Source organism: Scatophagus argus, chromosome 20 (assembly GCF_020382885.2).
Source record: "Scatophagus argus isolate fScaArg1 chromosome 20, fScaArg1.pri, whole genome shotgun sequence".
NCBI lineage: Eukaryota > Metazoa > Chordata > Actinopteri > Scatophagidae > Scatophagus > Scatophagus argus.
In genome coordinates this window covers 1773706-1796223 of record NC_058512.1, presented here as the reverse complement: position 1 = coordinate 1796223, position 22518 = coordinate 1773706, and the positions used below count along the sequence as shown (strand labels likewise).

At 45.7% G+C, this 22518-nt stretch overlaps 1 protein-coding gene across 5 annotated transcripts; it reads left to right on the top strand.

The window, feature by feature from the left end:
* The first annotated feature begins 39 nt into the window (after positions 1-39).
* clip1b (CAP-GLY domain containing linker protein 1b) lies at positions 40-21945 on the top strand. 5 transcript variants are annotated; one of them, XM_046374479.1, is made up of 23 exons: positions 40-183; positions 1450-1641; positions 1882-2262; positions 2358-2491; positions 2773-2897; positions 2990-3191; positions 3396-3593; positions 3777-3880; positions 3996-4056; positions 5407-5511; positions 6855-7016; positions 7275-7370; positions 7925-7982; positions 8069-8154; positions 9969-10043; positions 14015-14121; positions 16758-16803; positions 16996-17039; positions 17854-17959; positions 18044-18209; positions 18292-18344; positions 18436-18548; positions 18790-21945. In XM_046374479.1, the coding sequence occupies exons 2-23, from the start codon at positions 1533-1535 to the stop codon at positions 19022-19024; spliced, it is 2766 nt and encodes a 921-aa protein (XP_046230435.1). In that variant the 5' UTR covers positions 40-183; positions 1450-1532; the 3' UTR covers positions 19025-21945. The 5 variants fall into 5 exon arrangements, with proteins under 5 accessions (XP_046230435.1, XP_046230439.1, XP_046230438.1 ...); XM_046374480.1 differs by having other exon boundaries at positions 89-183; positions 1426-1641; XM_046374481.1 differs by lacking the exon at positions 40-183 and adding an exon at positions 244-719.
* The last annotated feature ends 573 nt before the right edge of the window (positions 21946-22518 follow it).

The window sequence follows — 22518 nt, the reverse complement described above, 5'->3', positions numbered from 1 at the left end:
TGTGTTTGCGTCGAAAAATGGTGCTCGCCTGTACGAGCTTACGTTCGGCCCAGTGAAGGCACCACTGTGTCGTCATTCGGACTGAGCCTGGGGCTGGGCTGGAAAAAACATGTAACGGTCCAAGGTACGCTGCACCTTCCCACGGCATCCCTCACTGAGACCCAGTTCATCAGAAGAGACAAAGTAAGCGTCCACAGCAGCCTTTTCCACACCTGCCTGCTTTCCCGGTACTTTATTACCACCTGAGCCGGGCTTTAGTTCCCTTCTGGTAGCCTCAGTTTGTGTTTTCTCGCTAACCTGAAGCTAGCTAGCTTCGGCACTTGGAGCGCATTCCAGCAGGGACCGCCGCTCAACCCACCGGGACACAAAACATGACTTTAAGGAATAAGTTTAAGCGCTGACCAGTAACGTGTTTGATCTGCCTAACTCGACATTGTGTGTTTAAACGTGTGGCATGCTGAGAAAAAAACTGTTTTGTCGGTTCACACCCAAGTTCGTAGCTCCGGTGAGACGCAGCAAGTAGAAGAAGGAGCCCAGCCCAGACACGAACAACACCGACATCATCTGTTTGTCACGCAGCGCCGCAGCTGCCATTTCTACTCATTTAAGGTGGATATGATTATATTTCGACTGACCGTTGAAGGCTCACGACACACCCGTGGGTGTCAGAGAAGCCACCAGAGACGGTGGAGCCACGAGATGTGATTTGACAGCTCCAGGTGTGTTTGTTGTTTTGGTCTGGAAGCACCGGCTGGGCGGAGGGAGGAGCGTTAAGCTAATGTTCCCGTAGACGAGGCTTCTCCTGTTACCTGGTAGCTGCAGGAGATTAGTCGGAAACACACACCTTTTCCTCTATGCTAACCTGTTAAGTATAAAAACGTGCAGTAAGTCCTCCTCCTGGTCGTCTAAAGAAAACATGTCATTGGACGGCTCATCTGTCAAGTGTGTCTGAGGTGGAAAATCAGCAGCAACTCTTTATCTGTGTGCCATAAACACATTTGACACAACTGGACATGACATTTATTAGATGGGTGATGATAAGCGGTCTGATAATAAACAGCAGGCTGTGACTTACAGCTGGAGGTGATGAGGGTGTAAGTCCAGTAGGCTGAGAAACTACCAGTAAGTTTTAGAAGTGACTTTAAGATTTGACTGGTTAGCTTAAAGCGCTTCGTGGTTTTACTGTGAATGAAATGGCTGACATGCAGATCCAGAGCCTCAGACCTGCAGGCAGGGCTCAAAGCTAAAGGTGAGCAGGCTTTATGGTCAGCTCAGCTCTGGAACTTCCTGTCTGAGGAATCTGTGACATCTTTTGAAAATAATCGTTACTTACAGCCCTAATGAGTGTTGAATGAGTGTTTGAAAAGTCAATGACTGAGCAGTGACAAAAACAGTCAAATGTTCTGTATTCTAATTAACTTTCAGGGGACTTTTTCTGTTGTTGTCCAGCTCCCTTCCATCACATTGGCACTTTGGGGTGGGGTGGGGAAGGCCTAGTCTCCCACCTTGATCAGGCCGAGTCCCCCCTACCCATGGACAAACAAGGAGCCATGAGCACCTCAGGCAAGGCGAGCGGGCTCAAACCCCCCAGCAAAATAGTCCGTCCATCCGGGGTGCCGACAAAGACGTCTCCATCGTGTGGTAAGACATCCCTGAAATCATTTTCTAAGTAATGTATCACAGGAAGCATCAGTGTGGCGAGTAGCCGAGTTTATAACACTAATTCTAAGGTTCTGGAAGGTTTTAAAAAAAGTTTTTGCTGATGTTGAAGACAGCTTTGGTAACAAACAGCTTTCCACTTGAACATCAGCTTTAAACTGAACTTTTAGTGACGTTCAGCAGGACTGAAGAGAAGCCAATAGAAGCTAATTGTGATTGCAGGTGCTCCAAAGCCACTCCCTCCTGAGAAGTCCCCCGGCAGCGTGACCTCCCCAACCCAGGAGGGTGTTGCTGACTTTCAGATCGGGGACAGGGTCTGGGTCAATGGCAACAAGCCTGGCTATGTGCAGTTCATCGGGGGCACGCAGTTCGCTCCGGGCCAGTGGGCGGGCATCGTGCTGGATGAGCCTATCGGGAAGAACGACGGGTCTGTGGCGGGGGTCCGGTACTTCCAGTGTGAGGACGGGAGGGGGATTTTCACTCGGCCTTCAAAGCTCTCCAAGACTGCGCTGCCGGAGAAGGAGGCGAACGGGGGGCAGGCCAGTCCGGCACCAGGAGCCTCTGCGACGAGCGAGTCTGTGCCTGCTGGCACCACCTCAACTGGTAACAGTGAAAAAACAGGTGAGTTTTCAGGGAAGTAAAGGCGGGATTGTTTCAGTCTCATCTCCGAAGACTGAAAAACCATTTTCTTTGTTCAGCTCAGCTCAGCGCCATAAAGACGAGCTCTGTACTCAACCGAATGCTGACGTCCAGCGAGTCGGTGTCGAACCTCTCAGACACGGACTCACAGAAGAAGATGAAGAGGGAGCTGAGGCTTGGAGATCGAGTGCTGGTAAGAAGCTCACCAACAGCGAAGCTCATGGCTTTAGAGCAGCGAGTCACTGATGTGCTGAAGTATTTTATCTTCTGATCCTGCTCAGCTCCTTTTGTGAGCAAGTTTCTGTCACAAAATGACCACCCGGGATTTTTCAGGCCTGATACCCGTCATTAGTAATCAAAGAGACTGATAACCCATTTTACAACGAGAGATCTCAAACTTTGTTTCTCTGAGGGCCAAAACTGAAACTTAATGAGGGAGCACGAGCCAAATTTTGATTCTGATCTCTTCTGTAGGTTGGTGGTACGAAGGCAGGAGTGGTTCGGTTTCTGGGAGAGACAGACTTTGCCAAGGGGGAGTGGTGTGGAGTGGAACTAGACGAACCTCTTGGAAAGAATGACGGGGCTGTGGCAGGGACCAGGTACCGATCAGCAATGTCAGTCGCTCTGTACAGAAGCTGTCAGTCAGTCAGTCTGTTGACGTTCCAGTCGGTGCCACCTGTTTTCCTCTCAGGTACTTTCAGTGCATGCCCAGGTATGGCCTGTTTGCTCCGGTCCACAAGGTGACACGTATCGGCTTCCCCTGCACCACGCCTACCAAGGCCAAGAGCTCACGGCGGAGGTCCACCCTGAAGAGGAGCCCGAGCGCTTCGTCCATAAGTTCGCTCAGTTCTGCTGCCTCCTCAATCAGCGGCAAACCCAGCCGAGCAGGACTGGTAAGATACTCCTGCTGGAAGGCTGCGCGTTTCCTGTCTGAAGGAGTTCTTAAACCAGCAGTGTTGTCCATCAGTCTGTCGACTCTTGTCGCAGAAATGCTGTTCATAAACTGCTGATCTGCCCATTTTGAGAGAAACGTAAATTTTTCCGTGTCAGAAAACACACAAAATGTTAAAGGTGAGCACTTTGTTCCACCTTTCCAGCTGACGGAGACTTCTGCTCGGTACGCTCGTAAGATTTCTGGCACCACCGCACTGCAGGAGGCCCTGAAGGAGAAGCAGCAGCACATCGAACAGCTGCTGGCGGAGAGAGACCTGGAGAGGTGTGAGGTGGCGAAGGCAACCAGCCATGCAGGAGAGGTGCAGCAGGAGCTGACTCTGCTGAGGAAAGGACGGGATCAGGTGAGACAGTGAAAAATCACTGGTGAAAACCTCTTGTGAAGTTTCATATTTTCAACTTTTCACAACCCCCGAGTCCGAAAAGGTTGGGGCCCTGTGCACCTGTTACCAATGAAGCCGTTTACCTGTGGAAAGTTCCAGACTGTAACCAACGCCTAACAGTGTCATCCGTTCTGTGTGTTAAAGTACACTATGGAGATGGAGGCAAAGCTGGATCAGCTGCGATCGCTGGTGGAGGCGGCCGATCGGGACAAGGTGGAGCTGCTCAACCAGCTGGAGGAGGAGAAGAGGTGGGCGGTGTCACTTTACCTGTAGCCCGCACTCAATGCTGCTCAGGTGAAACGTGTCAGGTATCGCTTTCTGACGTGTACCGCTGGAGATGTGATCATTGTCCCTGTTTGACAGAAAAGTGGAAGACCTGCAGTTTCGTGTGGAAGAGGCCTGCATCACCAAAGGAGACCTGGAGGTAACCCGTGCTTATGTAATCTGGCTCTCAGTTAAACACGATCTCTCAGTCACTGCGGCCATAAATCTCGCACTTGTCAGGCTCGTGCTTTCTTTATGAAATCCATATGAGAGCTGTTGACAGAGGTGGATATGTGATGAGCTCATCTGACATCAGCACGCTCGCTTAGCGTCTGTCAGAACCAGTCAAAGTTACCTCAAGCCTCGAGTTTCTGGAGTTTGATCTTGTTTGTATTTCGTAATCTGTTAAACACCACTTTGAAAGCCTTTACACACCAGGGGCCAGTTTTTATTTCCTCCAGCTGTTGTTTTTGTCACGAGATCTGACTCAGATCGTGAATTTCATCGATAGAGCTCTGATTGGTTAGAAACCCGGGGCTCGTTAATTTGCGTTGTTTTCTCTTCTTGTACCCGTGCATGACCCAAAGTGTCACAGAAAGGGAAATGAAAAACGACGTTGGCCTTTTAAATGCCTGATTAAAATCTCTGTCCTTAATTATTTAAAGCTGTTTTTTTTTTTGTAGCCCAAATGCATCCCGACTGCTCTGAGAAGTTTTGATGCGTTTAATTCATCACATTCCTGATGTGTAAAGACCTTTAAGGGACAGTTCACCCCAAATCCAAAATACAGTTAAGAGGAAAAATCAAATTTTTGGATTTTGGGGTGAACTGTCCCTTTAAGCAACAAAATGCTAAAAATAACTTACCAGTAACTTGCATTACTGCTTTTCCTCTAAAAGATGAGAACTGAAGATTAGATCAGTCATTCCATCTTGGCTGGTTTTTTCCTTTTCCGACACTCATTGAATCATTCATCTGCTTTCTTCTTCACGTCTTTCTTCCTTTTATTTATTCATTCACGCTTAATTTGCTCCCTGCTCCTCCCAGGTTTCTCCACCCATCTGCAGCACTTTGAATCACCATCCTCTGTTCTCAAGAGCTGATCTTTCTTTTTTGTCCTGCCTCGCCTTCAGTCTTCTTTCATCTTCCTCTCTCGTCTCCTCAGAGGAGTTACTGCCTGAATTAATCTCCTTCATCTCCTGGAATACAAGCAAACAAGTGGCAATAGAAGAGGAACAAAAGTCAAAATGTATTTTTTATTTTTAGCACTGAAGTATCTGAGAGTCAGAATGAGATGATTGAAATCTTTAACTCCAGAGCAGAATGAGTGAATAACAATCTTCTCCTGTGTTTGCATCCGACTGTTGAACCCCTCAGTGCTTCCCTTCTTTACTGGCCTTCTCTCTTCTCTCTTTAAAGCCTTCTTTCTGTTCGTGGCACAGAGCTGGCATGTCAGTGTTGCATTGGTGTTTGTTCTCCCTCTCTTCCTGCTCTTCTCTCTTACTAACAGACGCAGACCAGGCTGGAGCATGCCCACATTAAGGAGCTTGAGCAGAGCCTGCTCTTTGAAAAGACCAAAGCTGAAAAACTCCAGAGGGATTTAGAGGACACCAGGGTAATGCTGGCAGTCCCGGTCCCACAGCAGGACCGAGTGATGTGCTTTTCCCCCCGCTGGGTTTAATAACGACACACAGGATTGAGCTGCAGGAGTCGCAAACATTATGCAAATTGTCTGAAGTTGCTTCCCCACGATTATCTGCGGTGTAGGGACGTTAACATCTCATGGGCCTCAAGCTCCTCCAGTAACTCTGAACGTTGTGCATGTGTGCATGAACGTGTTTTTAGATGACAGAGTTTGGAAATGCCTGATGCTTCTCACAAGCAAATCCCATGAAAAGATCAAAACCAACAATACGTTAGTACGTTCTGTCAGGACTTTCAGACGTCCTCACCTGCTGAAGACGCGGAGCCTTCAGAACAAATTCACAGGAACTCCTGCGCTAATTATGACAACATTTCACCCAAATGCTTCATAGGATAAATTGATGAACTGATGATATGTTCTATCCAAAAGGTCAAAGGTCAGCCTCGCTGTGACATCGTGATGTTTCCTGTCCGTCATTCAGCAGCAGAACTCAGGAACTGAAGCGCAGACTGGGACCAGATCTCACATGTGGTCACATACTGAACTGGTGACAGTAATCCTGGCTGTTCACCTTCAAACTGTGCTGACCGCTGTGATCTTTTGTTTTGTCCACATTTTACAGTCTGTAGCTTCACAGCAGCAACATCCACATTTAAAGCTTTGTAGTCCACCACGAGCTCATCGATTTGGTCGTCCAACTGAACCTACTGAGCTTCAGGTGATTCACAAAGCTCTTTGTCAGTCACTGCAGGGATCATATGAGGGATGCAGGGATGCAGCTTTACTGGTGGTGGAGGCGTATGACCCTGATATCAGACAGGATGGTCTTGTTAAAGAGTTTATATCATCTCAGAGGAGAGGGCAGATGGGAACGTCTGGGCGCGGGACAGGAAATAGACGTTTTTTAGGGAACTATTTCCAGCTGCAGATTAATGCACGTTAGGCGCAGTGAGTAGAAGATTTATGAGGCTGTAATTCACAAGCAGTACACGTTAGTAGATACATTCAATACATACAAGTTGTTTTGAGTGTTTTCATGGGATTTGTCGACGGTAAGAAAAATGTACAGCGCAGCCGTCCTGTTGACTTTAACCGGGAGGTCTAAACTTTGAGTCCTCTGCAGTCAGACAGTGAATAACTGCCAGGTCCTCTCTTAGCCGCTGAAACGGGGCCTTCTGGTCCTCCTGTAAGGTTGATTTTCCTCCTGATGAACCAGTCATATCCATTCAAAGCAGATGAGTTGTTCAGTCAAAAATCTGTGGATGTTACTGAGTCTTCGTCTTCACGCCTCCTCTCCACGCGTCCTGCGGCAGGTGGCCACGGTGTCGGAGCGCTCCAGGATCATGGAGCTGGAGAGGGAGGTGGCAGACCTCCAGCTGAGGCTGCGGGCGTCCCAGCAGAAGGAGGATGCTGTGTCCCTGTCCCAGCAACAGATCAGCAGCCTCAAGGCCCAGGCACAGTCTCAGGAGAAAAAGGTTTGTGAGAAGCGCCGGCTTTTTGTTCAGCTCGGCCTGACCAGCAGCTACACGATACACTCTGCTTGTAAAGTGGATCATTCATCGTTGCCATTGTCACGTTATTTATGGTCTGTTTACAGCCATCCTTTTAGCCCCTACTGTAAATGTGCACACATCCTTTTTAAGTGTGGTCTGCTAAAGCCTCTGTGATGATGATAACTTATGGATCCACTCGGATGTTTGCTGTACGTTTTTTATACCGCGTGTCGCCAACAGATCAGCGAGCTGAGTGTCGACGTGGAGAGCAAACAGAAGGAGCTTCAGTCTGTGCGGCAGGAGAAAAGCTGTCTGGAGGAGCAGCTGACCAGCCTGGTGAGGAGGAGAGAAACGTGACAACCACACAGTCTTCACCCGAGTCCAGAGACAGTCTGTATGTCCTCACCGGTCCATCATTCATTCAGAGGACATACTGAAGACATGAGCGCACACTGAGATAATATCACAAAGGAAGTGGAAGTATCATAAATGAAAGCTTTTTGCTTAAAATCCATTCATTATTAAAACAGCTGATTCATGGGTTGAGCAATAAATCCACAAACCGTTTCAGCTTCAGCAGTATCACAGAAATGTTATCAGGTCTCAGTTAGTGATTCTGCCGTCATAACTTTGACAGAAGCACGACTGACGTGAAAATGCTGAACATTTCTGTAATGTGCAAAGTGCCTGTCTGTGAGGGTCTGATCTCTAATTGTAGATTTATTTACCTTTTTTTGCTCGTGGGCATCGTGAAAGTGGCCTCATTAAGAGGAATCCACAGGCCTCGCATGTTTTCTGGGCCCAGTCATTATTCTCCGGTTAGCTCAAGGTACAGGAATGTTACTATGCAAGTGATTAGCTCGAGTCAAGCCGACGTTTCTCCATTTCAGAGACGAAAGCTGGAGACAGCTGAGGAGGAGAGCAGGAGGACAGCAAAGACCGTGCAGGGTAAACATACCAGACGCATCTCAGCTGATGTTTTTCTTTAAACGTGTCAAGATGGTTGTTGGAGTCGATGTTGTGTTTCCTGTCAGAACTGGAGCAGAGCGTGGAGCAGTCGAAGAAAGACTACCAGGCCCTGAAGGAGGAGAGTCAGCGCAGAGAGAAGGAGCTCACACAGGTAGGATCACACATGAAGGGTCTGATGTGCTGTACTGAAGTGCAGTTTTAGCTCCTAGAGTACTCGTATTTACCTGACAGATGTACTTTCAGATGCAGATTTAACCTCTTTTTGTTTTGGTTTGGCTTTTTTTCTTTTTCTTCTTTGGATGTTACCTTTCTGTGCAGTGATCAGAGACCCAGAAACACCTTAAACCTGCATTCCTTCTAACGTCCAGCAGGGGGCGACCCCACTGGTTTCATAAAGAAGTCTGATTGTATGTGAGCTTATGAGAAACTGAGTCTATTGCTCACATGATTTATGACCTCAGTGAACAGTTTCCCGATCACTTTATGGCCCCAGCCCGTAGCTTCAATACAGCCTGAGGTTCACTGTGTTCTGCTCCCATTTACAGCCAAACAGACAATAAAGCTTGTAAATTTCACTACCATGTCGAGTCCTCAGGTTCTCAGTCAGATCGAATCAGGATGCCCCCCCCCCTCCTTTTTTGGCCACTCTGGGGCAGCAGAAACAAGTAATGAACACAACATAGAAATATAATCACCTTGTAATCTGATATGGTGAACTTCATGAACATAACCAGCAGGTCTGGAGCTGCATCATCGTTTATTTGGTGTCGTATTGATGAATGTAAGTCCATTGTTGAGTCTCTTTTAGCTCTGTGGGAAATCTCTGGCTCTTTAGCTGCCACATGCTCCGCTGTGTTCACCAACAGCTTCCCGCTGAGGCCGAAAACAACCTGATGTGAGAAGTCTCCTTATTGTTGTGCTATCGCTGCACACAGAACGGCCTGCGAGCTGCTGCCTCTGATCGCAGCTGAAGCCGGGAAACATTTGTAGACGATGAATCAGCGTGTTGGCATGCGCTGATTCTCACAGAGATAACTCAGTCTGCTTCTGGCTGATCTCAGCAAATTATTTGTGGCCTTGTTGGAGGGAAATGCTGAAAGTGTCTCCGCTGATTAGTTTTTTGTGACTTTAAAAAGTCCCGAAGTAGCCTTTCCTCTAATAACCTGACCTTAAGTAGTCTTCCCCCTCCAGCCCCTTTCATTCAGACTTTGCAGAGCTCTTCATCTCTGAGACCACGACCTCAGGCTAAAACACTGCTAACACACACATGCACACGGTTTGGGTTTGACACATCCGTCTGCACATCACGTCCGTTCATCAGAGAAACTTAAAGGGCGTGTGGAAGGATAATTCTCAACAAAATACGTTAAGACTGAAAATAATAACATTAGCTCAGATTCTTCTCAAAAGGATTTATTTTAAAAAGCTGCAAGCCAACACATGAAAGTTTTTGAAGAATTTTAATGAAATGTGTTGACTCTACTGTTAGACCTGCGACACACACACAAAGCGCATGTTGGACGTCTGAATGCAGTCAACAGAGAGAGTGGATTCGCAGCTTGCAGTCGGGTGTTTTGTTCTCTTTCCCTGAAGTCGGAGCCTTAATGCTGTTTGCTCTCGCTTCATGGAGCTCATTACAAATGGATTTAAAAGTGAACCAGCTGAACGAGCTCCAGGCTGACTCAGTCAAGAGCCGACTTTCCTTTTTTAGCCAAGACTTTTAAACGACCTCTGATCTCTGCCGTCTGTCCTTGGAATGTTTTTAAGTGTTAATCGTCTTCGCTTTTTTGGGGGGGGTTTGGACTGTTGGTTGGACAAGAGAAGCAACTCAAAGACGTCGCTTTGCGCTCTGGGAAAGTGGTTAATCATGAAAAATAATCACACATTAATCAATAATGAAAATATTTGTCGATTCCGACCATAATGTGACCGTGTGGAGCTGAAGTTGATCAATATGTCTTCCAGGCTGTGGAAAAGTCAGAGAGGATGGCGCTGTCACTTGAGCAGCTGACCAATGAGAAGAAGACCCTGGAGATGCAGGTGAGCAGAAGGCTTTCATAGGAAACATGACTCAGGTGAATTGGAGCTCTTAGAGACTCATTTCCATCTGGCGAGCGTTGCCTTTGCTGGATGAAATGCTAACCGTCTCCGTCTCTGTAGCTCCTCGAGCTCCTCGCTGTCTTTTTAACGTTTCCACCTGACTTGTTTCACATCAAGAATCTGAAGTCAGAAGTTTCGACTTTTATTCCAGTCAAACGTAATCCAAGTCAGAGGTTCGGTTTGTGTTTCATTGTTTGTTCATTTGTCATCTTGTATGTGTCTTTGTGAATCACAACTCGTTTTTGCGGCTTAACGTCCCCAAACTCAGTACACAGCAGGCTAACGTTAGCCTGGACTGTGTAAGCCCTTTGAGACAAACTGCTTGTAAAAATGGGCTATACAAATAAAGTTGACTTGACTTGACTTGACGTGGTATCATGGAGGACCAGTCCCCCTCAGTAGACAGACACTCGGCGGCTGTGCTCGTCATCGCTGGGACGCAAACGTGACGTCGTGTTGAGAAACCCACAGCCTGATGCTCACATGCACGTGTTACTTTGTGTGTCCACAGCACATATACAAGTTTAGCATTTACAGCCTGCAGGGTTTGTGATACGCATTCACGTCAGGATTTCCACGCAGACCTCGTGACTCAGCGTGGACCTTCTCTCTCAGTCAGTCTGACTGCAGCTGTCTGCGAGCTCCAGATGTTGGGTCTCGTGACGGCCGGAGACAACAGATTAGAGCAGGAGACGAAGACGGAACGTTAACGTGCTTTATGTTCAGAGGTGTTTCTGTTTACCAGGACTTAAAGCTGTTTATACCATATTTAAATAACTTATCAGATAGTGAAGTAAAGCTGTGTTATTATTTCACTATGCAGCCAAAATAAGTTCCTGCTGTTTGTGCAAACCCTGCAAGCTTTTCTGCTGTGGAGAATATGAGCCTTTCTCTCATCAACTACAGTAGTTATAAATAGTTCTTCTCTGCTGCGTCACGGCGAATTTAATTTCAGATTGATCGTTACAGACACAACGTCAGATCGACTGACTGAGATGTTTACGAGCAGCAGCACGTGGGCCAAAATGCAGCATTTAAAGGCCGAAACGACTGCTGATTGTACCTCCAAAACGTGTGTTTTAACCAGACTGAAAAAGATCAGCGTAAACCTGAACGTCATGAAAAATGAAAAAGGTTTCTGCAGCTACAGCAGAGAGAACAGACACTGACACACACACACTTTGTAGTGTTTATTTATTATTTATCTAAAACATCTGCCTCTGCGCTCGGCCATGTGTCGCTGTAGGTTGTGATGTAATACTGCACATGTCAGAGTGTGTGTGTGTGTGACACGCCTGGCTGGACAGAACATGGCTTCAGTGGCTGAACGGTTGACTTGAAATCGGCCTCTGCTGTCTTGGTGTGTTGCACATCTGTCGGATCAGCTGAAGGAATTTATTGATCGATTGATTAGTTGATCAGCAACAATTTGGATGAAGGGTTAACTGTTGGGGTTTTTTTTTATAAGCGGGGAGGAAGAAGTACTTAGAAGTAAAGGCTTCAAAATTTACTTTACGTACAGAAATTAAGATGTAAGATGGTAACAGGAGCCAGTTTCAGCTGCTTTAAGAACCGCTGTTAGCTTGAGTTATGTTTTGTAATAATAATCTAAATCTGCCAATAAGTAGAACACTGACTGAATGTAAAGATGGATGACGAGGGCTCCCCTAAAGTGAAGCCTAAACATCTTATCGCCCCCTGGTGGTGGCTGGCTGCAGTACAGCTCATAAGCCCCTCCCCTTCCATGTTAGCTGATGGTACATGAGCCAAATTAAAAACGCAAAGTGCACATCTACTACATTTTTACCATTTCAGGTAGTTCTTATGGTGAACTACTACTACTACGCTGGTGTTTGTTCAAGTGTTTAATTTGTTATTTGATGCTATAAAGTGTGCAGTAGTGGAATAAAAAGCTTTCAATGTTGCTTTCAAAATGTTGTGGAGAAGTACTAAAATACCTCAAAACTGTACTGAAATACAGTACTTGAGTAAATGTAGTTACATCCCAGTATTGACACTAAAGATTTTTATTTTTAGTGCAAAAGTATTTTAGCTCCAAGTATCAATCAAGTATCTCAATTACTAATAATCAGCCCTGAAACAAAAAATCAGTCAGTCACTAATTTTCAGACATTTCTTTGACCAAATGATTTATCCAAAAAGTAGCTGATCAATAATGACAATAAAAGCTCCTCGCAGCTGCAGTTATAGATCACCTGTGCACAGGTGCTACGACACCTGACTGTAACAAGATGAGAAACAATCCGACTGGCCGGTTGTTTTCGTCAGCTGATTCCTCCCCTCGCTGTGATTCATGTTAAACACTGTGAATGAATCCCTCGGAGCACGCGTGTGTGTGTGTGTGTGTGTGTGTGTGCATATGGAAACAGGAGCAGCAGAGGGGATGTGGGGAGGAGGTGGGGAGGAGCTTATTCAGGCTTACATAATGGAAGGGCTCAGTGAGGGAGGGAGGCTGCTCAGGCGACACTCTCTCCTTTTCCCTCCGGCAGCCGAGCTCGGCGGGGGATCGGAGCCGATGGTTTGTTGATGTCCAGCTGGTGTTAGTGCGTGCATGTCGCTGGCTGCAGAGCGAAGGTGAGCGACGACGCTGTTTAGCGGGTGAACACGGGTGGAGATCCTGCAGGGATGGACGTAGCTGCTCTGCATCAGGGTTACTCCACTAACATCTACTCGCCTCACTTCCAGGTAGGATCGTCCGAGTGCAGCAGGAAGACGAGGTTGTCCTGTCTCCTGTCAGACCTCACAAATGACCGTTTCTCCTGGTGTCGATGTCAGGTTGTGACCTGTGTGCACAGTGTGTGTGTGTGTGTATGTGTGTGTGTGCTCTGCAGATTTGGAGGTAAATGCTGAGGTGCTAAAAAGTCAGAAACTGTTTGAATCTTTACACACGAGGTTTTTTGTTTATTTGTCTATTCTGAAGGCAGTACGGCAGTGCCATTGATTTAAAAGTCATACGTGTGGATTAATTGTTGGTTGTTGCTTTTTTAAAGCTGCATGTGTCTGAAAAGGCAGTCAGGAAGGACTGTTTTAGGAGACGTATTTGAGATCTGAAACAAAAAGTTTGCGTGACGTGAAGTTGGAGGTGCTGGCGTCTCTGGGGGTTTTATTTTTAGCTTCACGTGGATTGAACGCGTCCTGCTGTCTGCTGACTCATGACGGATATCAAGGTGTTGTGTCTTTTAGGTGTTAACTATAGTTTGATCCTCTTTTCTGACTGCAGCCTTTTTGATCATTGATTTGCTTAAACTGATTTTCAAGCAAAAGTGCCAAAAATAAACTATTTGAGGCATCAGCTTGGACTCTGGGAGGATTTTTCTGTCCACAGTCTCCGGTGTCCATGACAAGTCTATAACATTTCAGTTCAGACAGTTCAGAACTTGCCTGAGAAATATCACGATTTGAAATGTTCCTCAGTGTCTGCAGTCATTCTTGTCTGTACCCTGCAAACAGGAGCTGCCAACAGCAAACTTTTAATGGTCCCAGTTTGCCAACATGTAAACAGTATAAGCTGAAAAACACGGGGCCCAAAGAGAAAACCAGCACGCTTACATTTCTGGTGTCTTATTCTCTTTTTTTTCTGTTGTTGTGTTGGTTAACAAACACGTTCCTTCTGTCAGGTTTGCAAACAAGCTGTTTGGCCTTATTCCGCTTCAAATTTAAGCTCTGAACTGATTAAACAGTACATGTGGATGGGATTTAAATTACAGGAGGACCCGTGTGTTTGCAGGAAAATTAGTTAGAAACTACCTGCGACTGTAATTGTTTCTGGGGGTGGAGGTGACCCACATACAGCCCCCAGATGGGGCTGAAGTTGCTGACCAGTGGAGGTGGTGTTGAACTCAGTGCCACTACATTCTAGCTGTGAACGTATTCTCTGTGTTCCCCTTCAGCTCGAGGCTTTGAAGGAGCAGAACTCCAAATACCAGGAAGAGCTCAGCCTGTCGAAGGAGCGAAGCGGCTCAGAAAACCAGCGCATCGGAGTCCTCTGCAAGGAAATGTGAGTACCGAGGATAACTAATGTGTTTATTCCTGCAGCCAGCCACTTCTCTAGCCTGGTGTGGAACATTTGTCCAGTCACAGTCCAGTTTGTGTCTTCAGTCTGTCTCAGCACAAAGGAAGGACAGTAAACACGACTGGATTTCACTGCCTTTAGAGAACATAAACGTGTAAAAACAGTCTGCGTTGGTCTCACGCTGAAATGTCAGATATGTTATTAAAGTGGCTCCGCCTGAAACGCTGCAGAGAGATGCTTCCACTTGTAAAATTGCCGTGTAAAGCCCACATAATTAGCCAGAGGGTGCTATTATGTGATTATGGATATGATGCTGGAGTGGAGCACAATGCACAACACTCCTGATGACAGTAAGAAAAAGCCCCTCGGGTGTTAGGGCTGCCACACAAACATTTCTAAACCGTGACTGTTGTAAACCCCTTTGCTGAACACATTGAAATGCATGTTCTTGTTTGGAGATTTACTTTTCCTTCTCTCCAGACAGCCTTTGGTTTCCTTTTGCTTCTGTGTGGATTTAAAACCGAGCAGTTTGAGATGTTCAAATCAGCGAGTCCGTCTTGTTTATCACCATGTGGTAACAAGTGTTGGGGAGGTTACTGAATTACTGTAATCAGACGACCATGTTACCAGTCTGATCAGTGACCAGTCTGATGTGTGTCTTCTGAGCCTGATTTAAAAGACCTGCCCTGGTTTGAGGTTTTGTTGAAGTAGGTTTTTGCTTTTGCTCCCAGTTCTTAGTTTGTTCCTGGTGATATAACGTTTTTGAGACGTTTATTCCCAGCACAAGGTCGGTTTTGGTTTCAAAACACCGACAGCTCACTTTGTGCAGTCTCATTTGACTAAACCTCCCACCTGTTTGTGCCTCTCCTCTCACCTGTGCACTCCGCTCCGTGTCGGTCGATGACCTTAGCCTTCTCTCTGTGGCGGATTACACAACTCGAGAGTCCGCTAACATCTTTTTATAATGTGTGGAAGTGAATGACGGGCAGCAGATTCATGGATTGGGTGAAAACATGCACGGTATGGTCCTTTAAGACCTCTGTGGATAGATGAGACTACAGAATACATAACAGGCTGGTTTAACAGTGTTGGCATAGCAACAAACTCATTAAAGTGATGATTACCAGCAGGTCTTTGACTGATCGACGCAGAGCAAAAAATAGTCAGCACGTTTTCCCCGACTTTGTTGTGTTTGTGGTGGATCTCCAGCCTGGGGTCTATTTATAGACTGTGTGTGTGTGCGCGTGTGTGTAGCTGTCGTGTGTATACATGTGGGAGTACGTTGTGTGTTTGCACGCGTGTGCTGTCGAGTCTTTACATCCCCCCCGACTCATCGGAGCCCCAGCTGTGATGTCACTGGATTACAGTCATCATCCTGATGGAGGCGCAGCAGGTGGTGGAGGCGGGAATGTCACCAAATACTCTTAGTTACAGCGAAACGAGAGCAGCTTCGTCCTCCTGTCTGTGTACGGAGGAATCAGGTCCAACATCCTCCATGTGTGGCGTCCTCCTCCCCTCCACCCTCTTCCTGTCTTCTCCGAACAATGTGCTCCTCCATCCTCTCTGAGCCGCGTCTTTCCTCACTCTGCTGCTGTTATGTAATCGCTCCGTCTCTCCTCCTCGGACTGCCTGGCTCCAACATGGCTGCCGCTCTCACTGTGACATCAGTGTGTGTGTGTGTGTGTGTGTGTGTGGAATCAATGTGGCTGTTGTAGCATCTGAGAGAACAGCTGTAAGCTCCACAGCTCAGATGTGTGTTTTGTTTTTGGTGCTGCTGATGTTGATGTTGAGCATGTTTGTTTGCTGTCTTAGCTTAGCATATTAGCTTTTGCTAATTAGCACCAAACACAGCTGAGGCTGATGGGAATCTAATTAGCTTTGCAGATATTTGGGTTTGAGATTCTTGGTGCTCCGTGCGTATGGGTGTAGAAATTTAAATTTCACTTCTGTTTGGTGGCGAAAAAAAAACCTGAAAAACTGAACAGTATTAAATTTTAGATGATGCACGAAACAATTTCACGGGTAAAACTGGAGCCTGGGCTGCTTCATGTCTGCGGTTCTGCCTGAACAGAGCGTTTGTTCCTGATTTATTTACAAAGTCTGCGTGTTAAACCATATTCTTTACAGTGCAGTGTAACTCCGTGGCTGCTGTGTGTGAGTGCAGCGGATGCTATAGAGCCAAGGCCAATGTAATTACACAGCAGCCAGTGAAATACTTGGCTTCAGAGGTCCTCCTTTGACACAAATCTTAAGAGCGATTCACACTGAGCTAATTTCAATCTCTCGGTTCCAGCGTCTGAAAATCCAGACTCATCAGGAACAGGAAACGGTCTGTGCTGCTCTATGATATGATGATAAGCCCAGGCCACAGTCTCAGGATTATAATTTCCTGATGTTTTTTTTTTTCATTCGTGGACATATGCATGATTGTATCGCTACTGCTGTCAAATCCTTTAAGATGTTTAAAATGGGATGTCGTCTACATGAGCAGACCAACAGATGGCTTTTGAATGATGAGAATTAGTCTGTAGATTCTGTCAGTGTAAGTCCATGTAGTGCAGTCGCTGTAACAGTGGAATCAGACTGCAGAGATCTGACTGCTCTGCCTTCTCCTCCTGCAGCGAGGAGCTGAAGCTGGCCTCCCAGAAGTCTCAGCACCTTGACCAGGTACCGACCTTTTCAAAAGTTTCTTACACAAACGGTTTCCTTCATCCTGTTAGAGCCCTGAGTTTGTTCACTCAGAATCGCTGATTTGATTAATAGGTTTTGGCACAGCGAGGATTTACTTCCTGCTGCGACTGAACCCTTAAAGCTCAGACGGGTTTAGCTTCTATTTAAATGTGTGTGTTTGCCTCTCAGCACAATGAGGAGTGGAGCAGCCAACAGGCGGACATGAAGACCAGGTGAGAAACTACAATTTGCTCCTACTTTAATGAATTGTTTACTGCAGTCAAGCTCTGACTCTTTAACACCCTCTCATGTTGTCTGGCTTTGGTGTCATCACCCTGCAACTGCTTTTTAAAATATACTTTAACTGACCCTAGCTAAATTTACTTTTAATACTTTTGGTACATTGTGCTGATAATACTTCTGTACTTATATCGAAGTAAAGGGTCTGAGTACCTCAGCACGTAATCTGATTGGACAGTTGGATGCATTCGTCTTTGGTGTGCTTTCTATTCATTGTCTTTGTCTGGCCTTACTTTAAGATCTTTCTCGGAGCAGAAACAGAAGTCTCGTGTCATCTCGCTTGTCTCGGCTCATAAATCAGAGGATTAAAACCTGTCACCGCTGCCTCAGAGCAGCCACTTTAGTTGAGAGCAAGTGTAGACTAAAGTGGAGATGTTAACTGCTGAGGCAGGATGACAGTCGTGAATCAAAGTGATGTAAGATGTGAAGGATGAGGGATGTGAAGAGCAGCTGAGGTGATGTACAATTAGAACAGAAACAGTAAGTCTGGAGGCAGTGAGCGTTCGCAGGTAAACATCATGTCTTTTGAGATACTTTATTGTTCCAAAAAGTGTCAGGGACAAAAAATCAGATTTTTAAAAAGTGTGTGTGTGTGTGAGAGCGTCTCCACCCCATCCGCAGTGGAAATGATAAAAGTTAAAAAGAGGTGGCGCAGGTGAAATGCTGAACATTTGGGTTTGCTGCGCGGCTCCTTTTCAATGAGGCAGTAAACATTTTTGTGCTCTCTGAATCGCCACGTGTCTGCAGAGAAACCGTCTCGAATCAGCAAACACAGGAGGAAACAAACTTCCAGAAATCCACCGCAGCCTTAGTCTCCGACAAAGACCGGGAACTGGAGACTCTGAGGAATGAGGTACTCACGCTTGACTTTGCTAAAACGTCGGTCTTTGTAGTCCGGGTCGCGTGGGGGATTCATGTGTGTGCTCCGTCGCTGCAGATCGCGGTTCTGCGAGGAGAAAACGCCGTGGCCAAGACGCTGCAGTCGGCCGTGGAGACGCTGGAGAGAGACAAAGCTCAGCTGCAGAGCCGTGTTCACAGCCTGGAGCAAAGGCTCATGGGAGGGCAGGGCTCAGAGGGCGCGGACGCCGAAGCTCCACCCTCAGGTGAGGAGAAGGCGATCGGAGCGTCCGCACGCTTCTGAAGATGTTTGTCTTTGTCAACCTGTTTGCTGTTTTACTTCTGCAGGCGATTCAGCTCTGGACCAGCTGAGGGAAGAGAAGGAGTTCGCTGAGGGACAGGTAAGACTGCCAGGACGCTTCCCACCATGCACCTTATCAGGTCACGTTCAGGCTTCTCAGTTCTCATCTGTGTCCCGACTGTCTCGTTCAGATCAACTTCCTGAACAGCGTGATTGTGGACCTTCAGCGGAAGAACGAGGAGCTGAAGATCAAACTGAAGAAGCTCGCGCTGGCTGAGTTCAACGGCAACGACGAGACCGACGGGTGAGAAATCCATAAAGTCACAGAAATGTGCACTGAATGCTGCTTTTCTTTTATATGATTGTCAGTTGAATGCATTTGGTTTTCGGACAGCTGGTTTCAACAGAGTTGAAAAGTTGGCGTCTGCCTGCACGATGTGTAACCGATTAACTTACTTACTTAACCTGAAACTGTGACCTTTTACTTGATGTGTTTTCAGTAGTTTCCTGGACATCCCGTCACGTCGTCTCTTTGTCCCTGTCAGGTTCGTCGAAGGTGTTTCCAAGCGGGAAAAGAAGGCGACTCCGCGTCTGTTCTGCGACATCTGCGACTGCTTTGACCTCCACGACACAGAGGACTGTCCCACTCAGGCCCAGAGCCCCGACTCTGTACCTCACACCACCTATCACGGCAACCCGGCCGACGAGAGGCCCTACTGCGACATCTGCGAGGCCTTCGGACACGCCACCGAGTCCTGCAACGACGACCAGACCTTCTAGAGGCTCGCAGCCTTTAACTGTCCCGCTACATTTCCCACAATCCAACATGCCTGACTAAATTCCCTTCAGAGTTTTCCATATTGTATTTTTATACTGTATTTATGCATATCACTGGTAGCCACCGTCCCCATCTAAACCCTTTTCTCTAAAGATAAACTCCTCAGACTGTAATGCCGAACGCTCGTCCAAATATGCTGCTTTGGTGCAATATTGATGTTTAGAACAAAAGGAGTTCGTCCTCTGCGCTCGTTGTTTTTAACGTGTTCTTTTGCATTTGTTTCTAAAACAAGTGACGTTTCACGATGTTTTCTTGGGGGGCTTTCGTGGGTTTTTTTAGCCAAAAATGATGCAACGTGATTAAGCACAAACGAAACCGAAGGGAAAATGAAGCACCTCGAAGACATTCCTGCCATCTTTATCACATTCCTGTCAGTCTGCACAGCTACGAACCGATCAGAAACCGTCGATTACTTCTTCACGTGTAACAGTATTTTACAAAGCGAGAGTTGGGGCCGCCGTCAGGAACAAAAGGTGATGTTTTGAGGAAAAATAGTATTATTGATCCAGATTTAAATCAAATAGTGAAACAACGTAAACAGCATTCGGTCAAAGCTTCAAACCAACTTCATCATCTCTAAGCAGAATTCAAAATTCACTAACAAAATCGTTTACTGTAAAAGTACTGTAGAAATCAAAGTAAATACTAACTAAATACTCGCTCTTGCCTTCTTTTCCTTGTTTACTGTGTTGAAGTAGTAAAACCTCGTAATATTACAACTTTATTTTGGAAATATTCTGAGTTTATTCTTTAGACCTGTTATGTTGTAACGACTTTATTCTCTAAACATTTTGACTTTGGAAGTTTATTTTTTGGAAATATTACGACTTGATTAATAACTGAAGAATTATTTATTGATGAATTTTTCGTGGCTGTAATCAGCCTAAATGTTAACTGAAGGAAAACCAGTAACACTTTGTCACATCAGTGAAATTGTTCCTTACGATGTTATCAACTTTTTTCCAGAGCTTTAAACTTCATCTCGCCGTCGTCATCAGTGGGTGGAGTTTATTCCCGAGTTCAAGAGTTAAAGAGTCAACTCCATCTGCTGATGAAGACCATGAGATGCAAACGAAGACTGCAGAAACAGTAAGCGGACCTTGACTTAAAGGACCAGTCCACAGATTTTTCACATAAAGGTCGGTTTACTTGTTTGCTTGCTTTATTTGTGATACTTTTGTGTTGGTCAAAACGGTCTCGTTATGGAGCTTTCACCATCCTCACAGTACCTTCATCAGCACATATTTTCCCAGTTTGTGGTGGAATTTTAGATGTTGAGCTTCATTTTTCTCTGGGCACTTTAAGGACTTTTGCTCCAAATTTGAGATTCAGAGGTCGTGTGCGTGTGCATGACGGTGTGGCAACTCCACAGCAGCAACTCGTGATGAGATTGTTGTGCCAATCTTACAAACACTAACATTTTTGTCTTGTTACGCCCCCACTGATCTGCACGCAGGTTAATATCAAATAATGCCACTAAACGTCAGTGTTTTTGTTATTTATTGTCTGATCTTTGACTAACCAGTGAGGTTCCCACAGGGAGATAAGCTAGCACTGATTAAAGGTGTATAGTCTGTACCAGGACTACTGTAGTATAGGTGGGCTGCCTCGTGTTACTCATATGAAACTATAGGAGCCTCTGCAAGTTTTGCACTGTCCACTTTAAAGATTCAGCAGACACATACAGCGCTTTAATTTTATGACTCTAGACAAAAAGTGATGTTGTGATTTCATCCTAAAGGTCAGCACAGATTATTAATGTTTAATTAACTATTTAATACGGCCCTCTTTAAAGCAAATGTTTCACGTTTTGGCAGATACGCTCATTTGCTTTCTGTCAGAAGAAAAGTTCAAACATGCTCGTGTATGCATGCTAAATATAAAGCTATAGCAGCTTAGCTTAGCTTAGCTTAGCGCAAAGTTTGTAAACACGGTGGAGGAGCTAGCCTAATCCACAGTGTTTTGTACAGATTAAAGATGATGTTAGTGAGATTCAGAGGCACCAATAGGTGGACTCGGACAGAGAAAGGCTACCTGTTTCCAGTCAAGCTAAGCTAACCTGCTGTAGCCTTATACTGTATTTAAAGGGAAAGTTCACCAAACAGTTCATCTGTGGGTGTGGAGTCTCCATATCCTACTAGCTAGCGGCTCAAAGGTACAGTAGCTGCTGCTAGCAAAACACACCTGAATCTTCAACCAAACTGTTGGCGGTCGAATTGCGTTGTGGGTAATGTAGGCACCAGGTTTTGACAAGGGAATGTGGGGAATAAATGAAAGACGAAGTTTCTGTTTCCATAATGTTTTGCGAGAGCGACGCTAAATCTGTGGAGGATGAACGCATTTCTCAAAATGTCAAACTGGTCCTTTAAATTAACCCTGTATGCTGACGTGTATTTGACTTACTTGTTCTTAAGCACAATTTTGGATCATATTGAATCTTGCAGGGTGACAGTGTACAGCACATGATGTGACTAACCATCGACGAGAGTCTTTGTAAATACTAATCAGAGGCTTCCTTCTGATGAACGTGTACACGGTGCCACGATCAAAAGGTTTTAAGCTTTTATGTGTACTACATTTTATTTTTCTGCCCTGTTGATAAGATTGACATTGTATAAGGAGGTTTTCACTCCAGGAGGGGAAAAAGAAGCCCGTTTGTATAGACTTTAAAACATTGTGTACTTTGTAAGTGGTGCGTCTAATTATTAGTGTAATGTTTTATATGTAACAGTTCCAGGCACCATCTGGAAGTGGTTTCGAAGCATTCAGAGCATTTTACAGGTGTTGCCGTGGTGTAAAATGTCACAGTTTTCTATGTACTGTATACTCCTGAACGGTCCAATAGAAATACCAAGCAAAGAAACCCTGCGTTCGTGTTTTGTTCTCTTTCTTTCACTCCAGCTGTAACTTTTTCGCCTCGCGGCAGCCGGATCTGCGTCCTCACAGAGAGCATTAAAACCCACTTTCTCGCTCACGGTGAATGGTTAGCTGCTGCTCTGCTCATTATAGTTTCATCCCCTGATCCATTTACTCCTGAGAGGTTCAGGCAGCACAAAGAGCCTGCTCCATTTTTCATGAGCGCCGTTTCAGAGATGAAGATTACCGGTTAAACCAGGCTTGCTTCGCTGATGTTCGCACACTGCAACTGGAATGTGAAAAAATATGAAAATATCCTCAGTTATCACAAACAAAACAACCAAAATCATGAATGAAATGCACTCTCTGGGTAGGTCAGCGGAAAATTCACTCAAATAAATGCAGCACAGCAGACGTCCTGCCATTTTTTGTTGGGTCACATCTCTATATTGACAAGCCAGTAAGATGATAAAGATACGTATGGAAAAATAAAGATGTATGATAAAAGAAAGGTGCAATAAGAAGAAGATACATATAAGATAAAAGCATGTACAATAAAATGTTCAACGTTTCCCTTCCC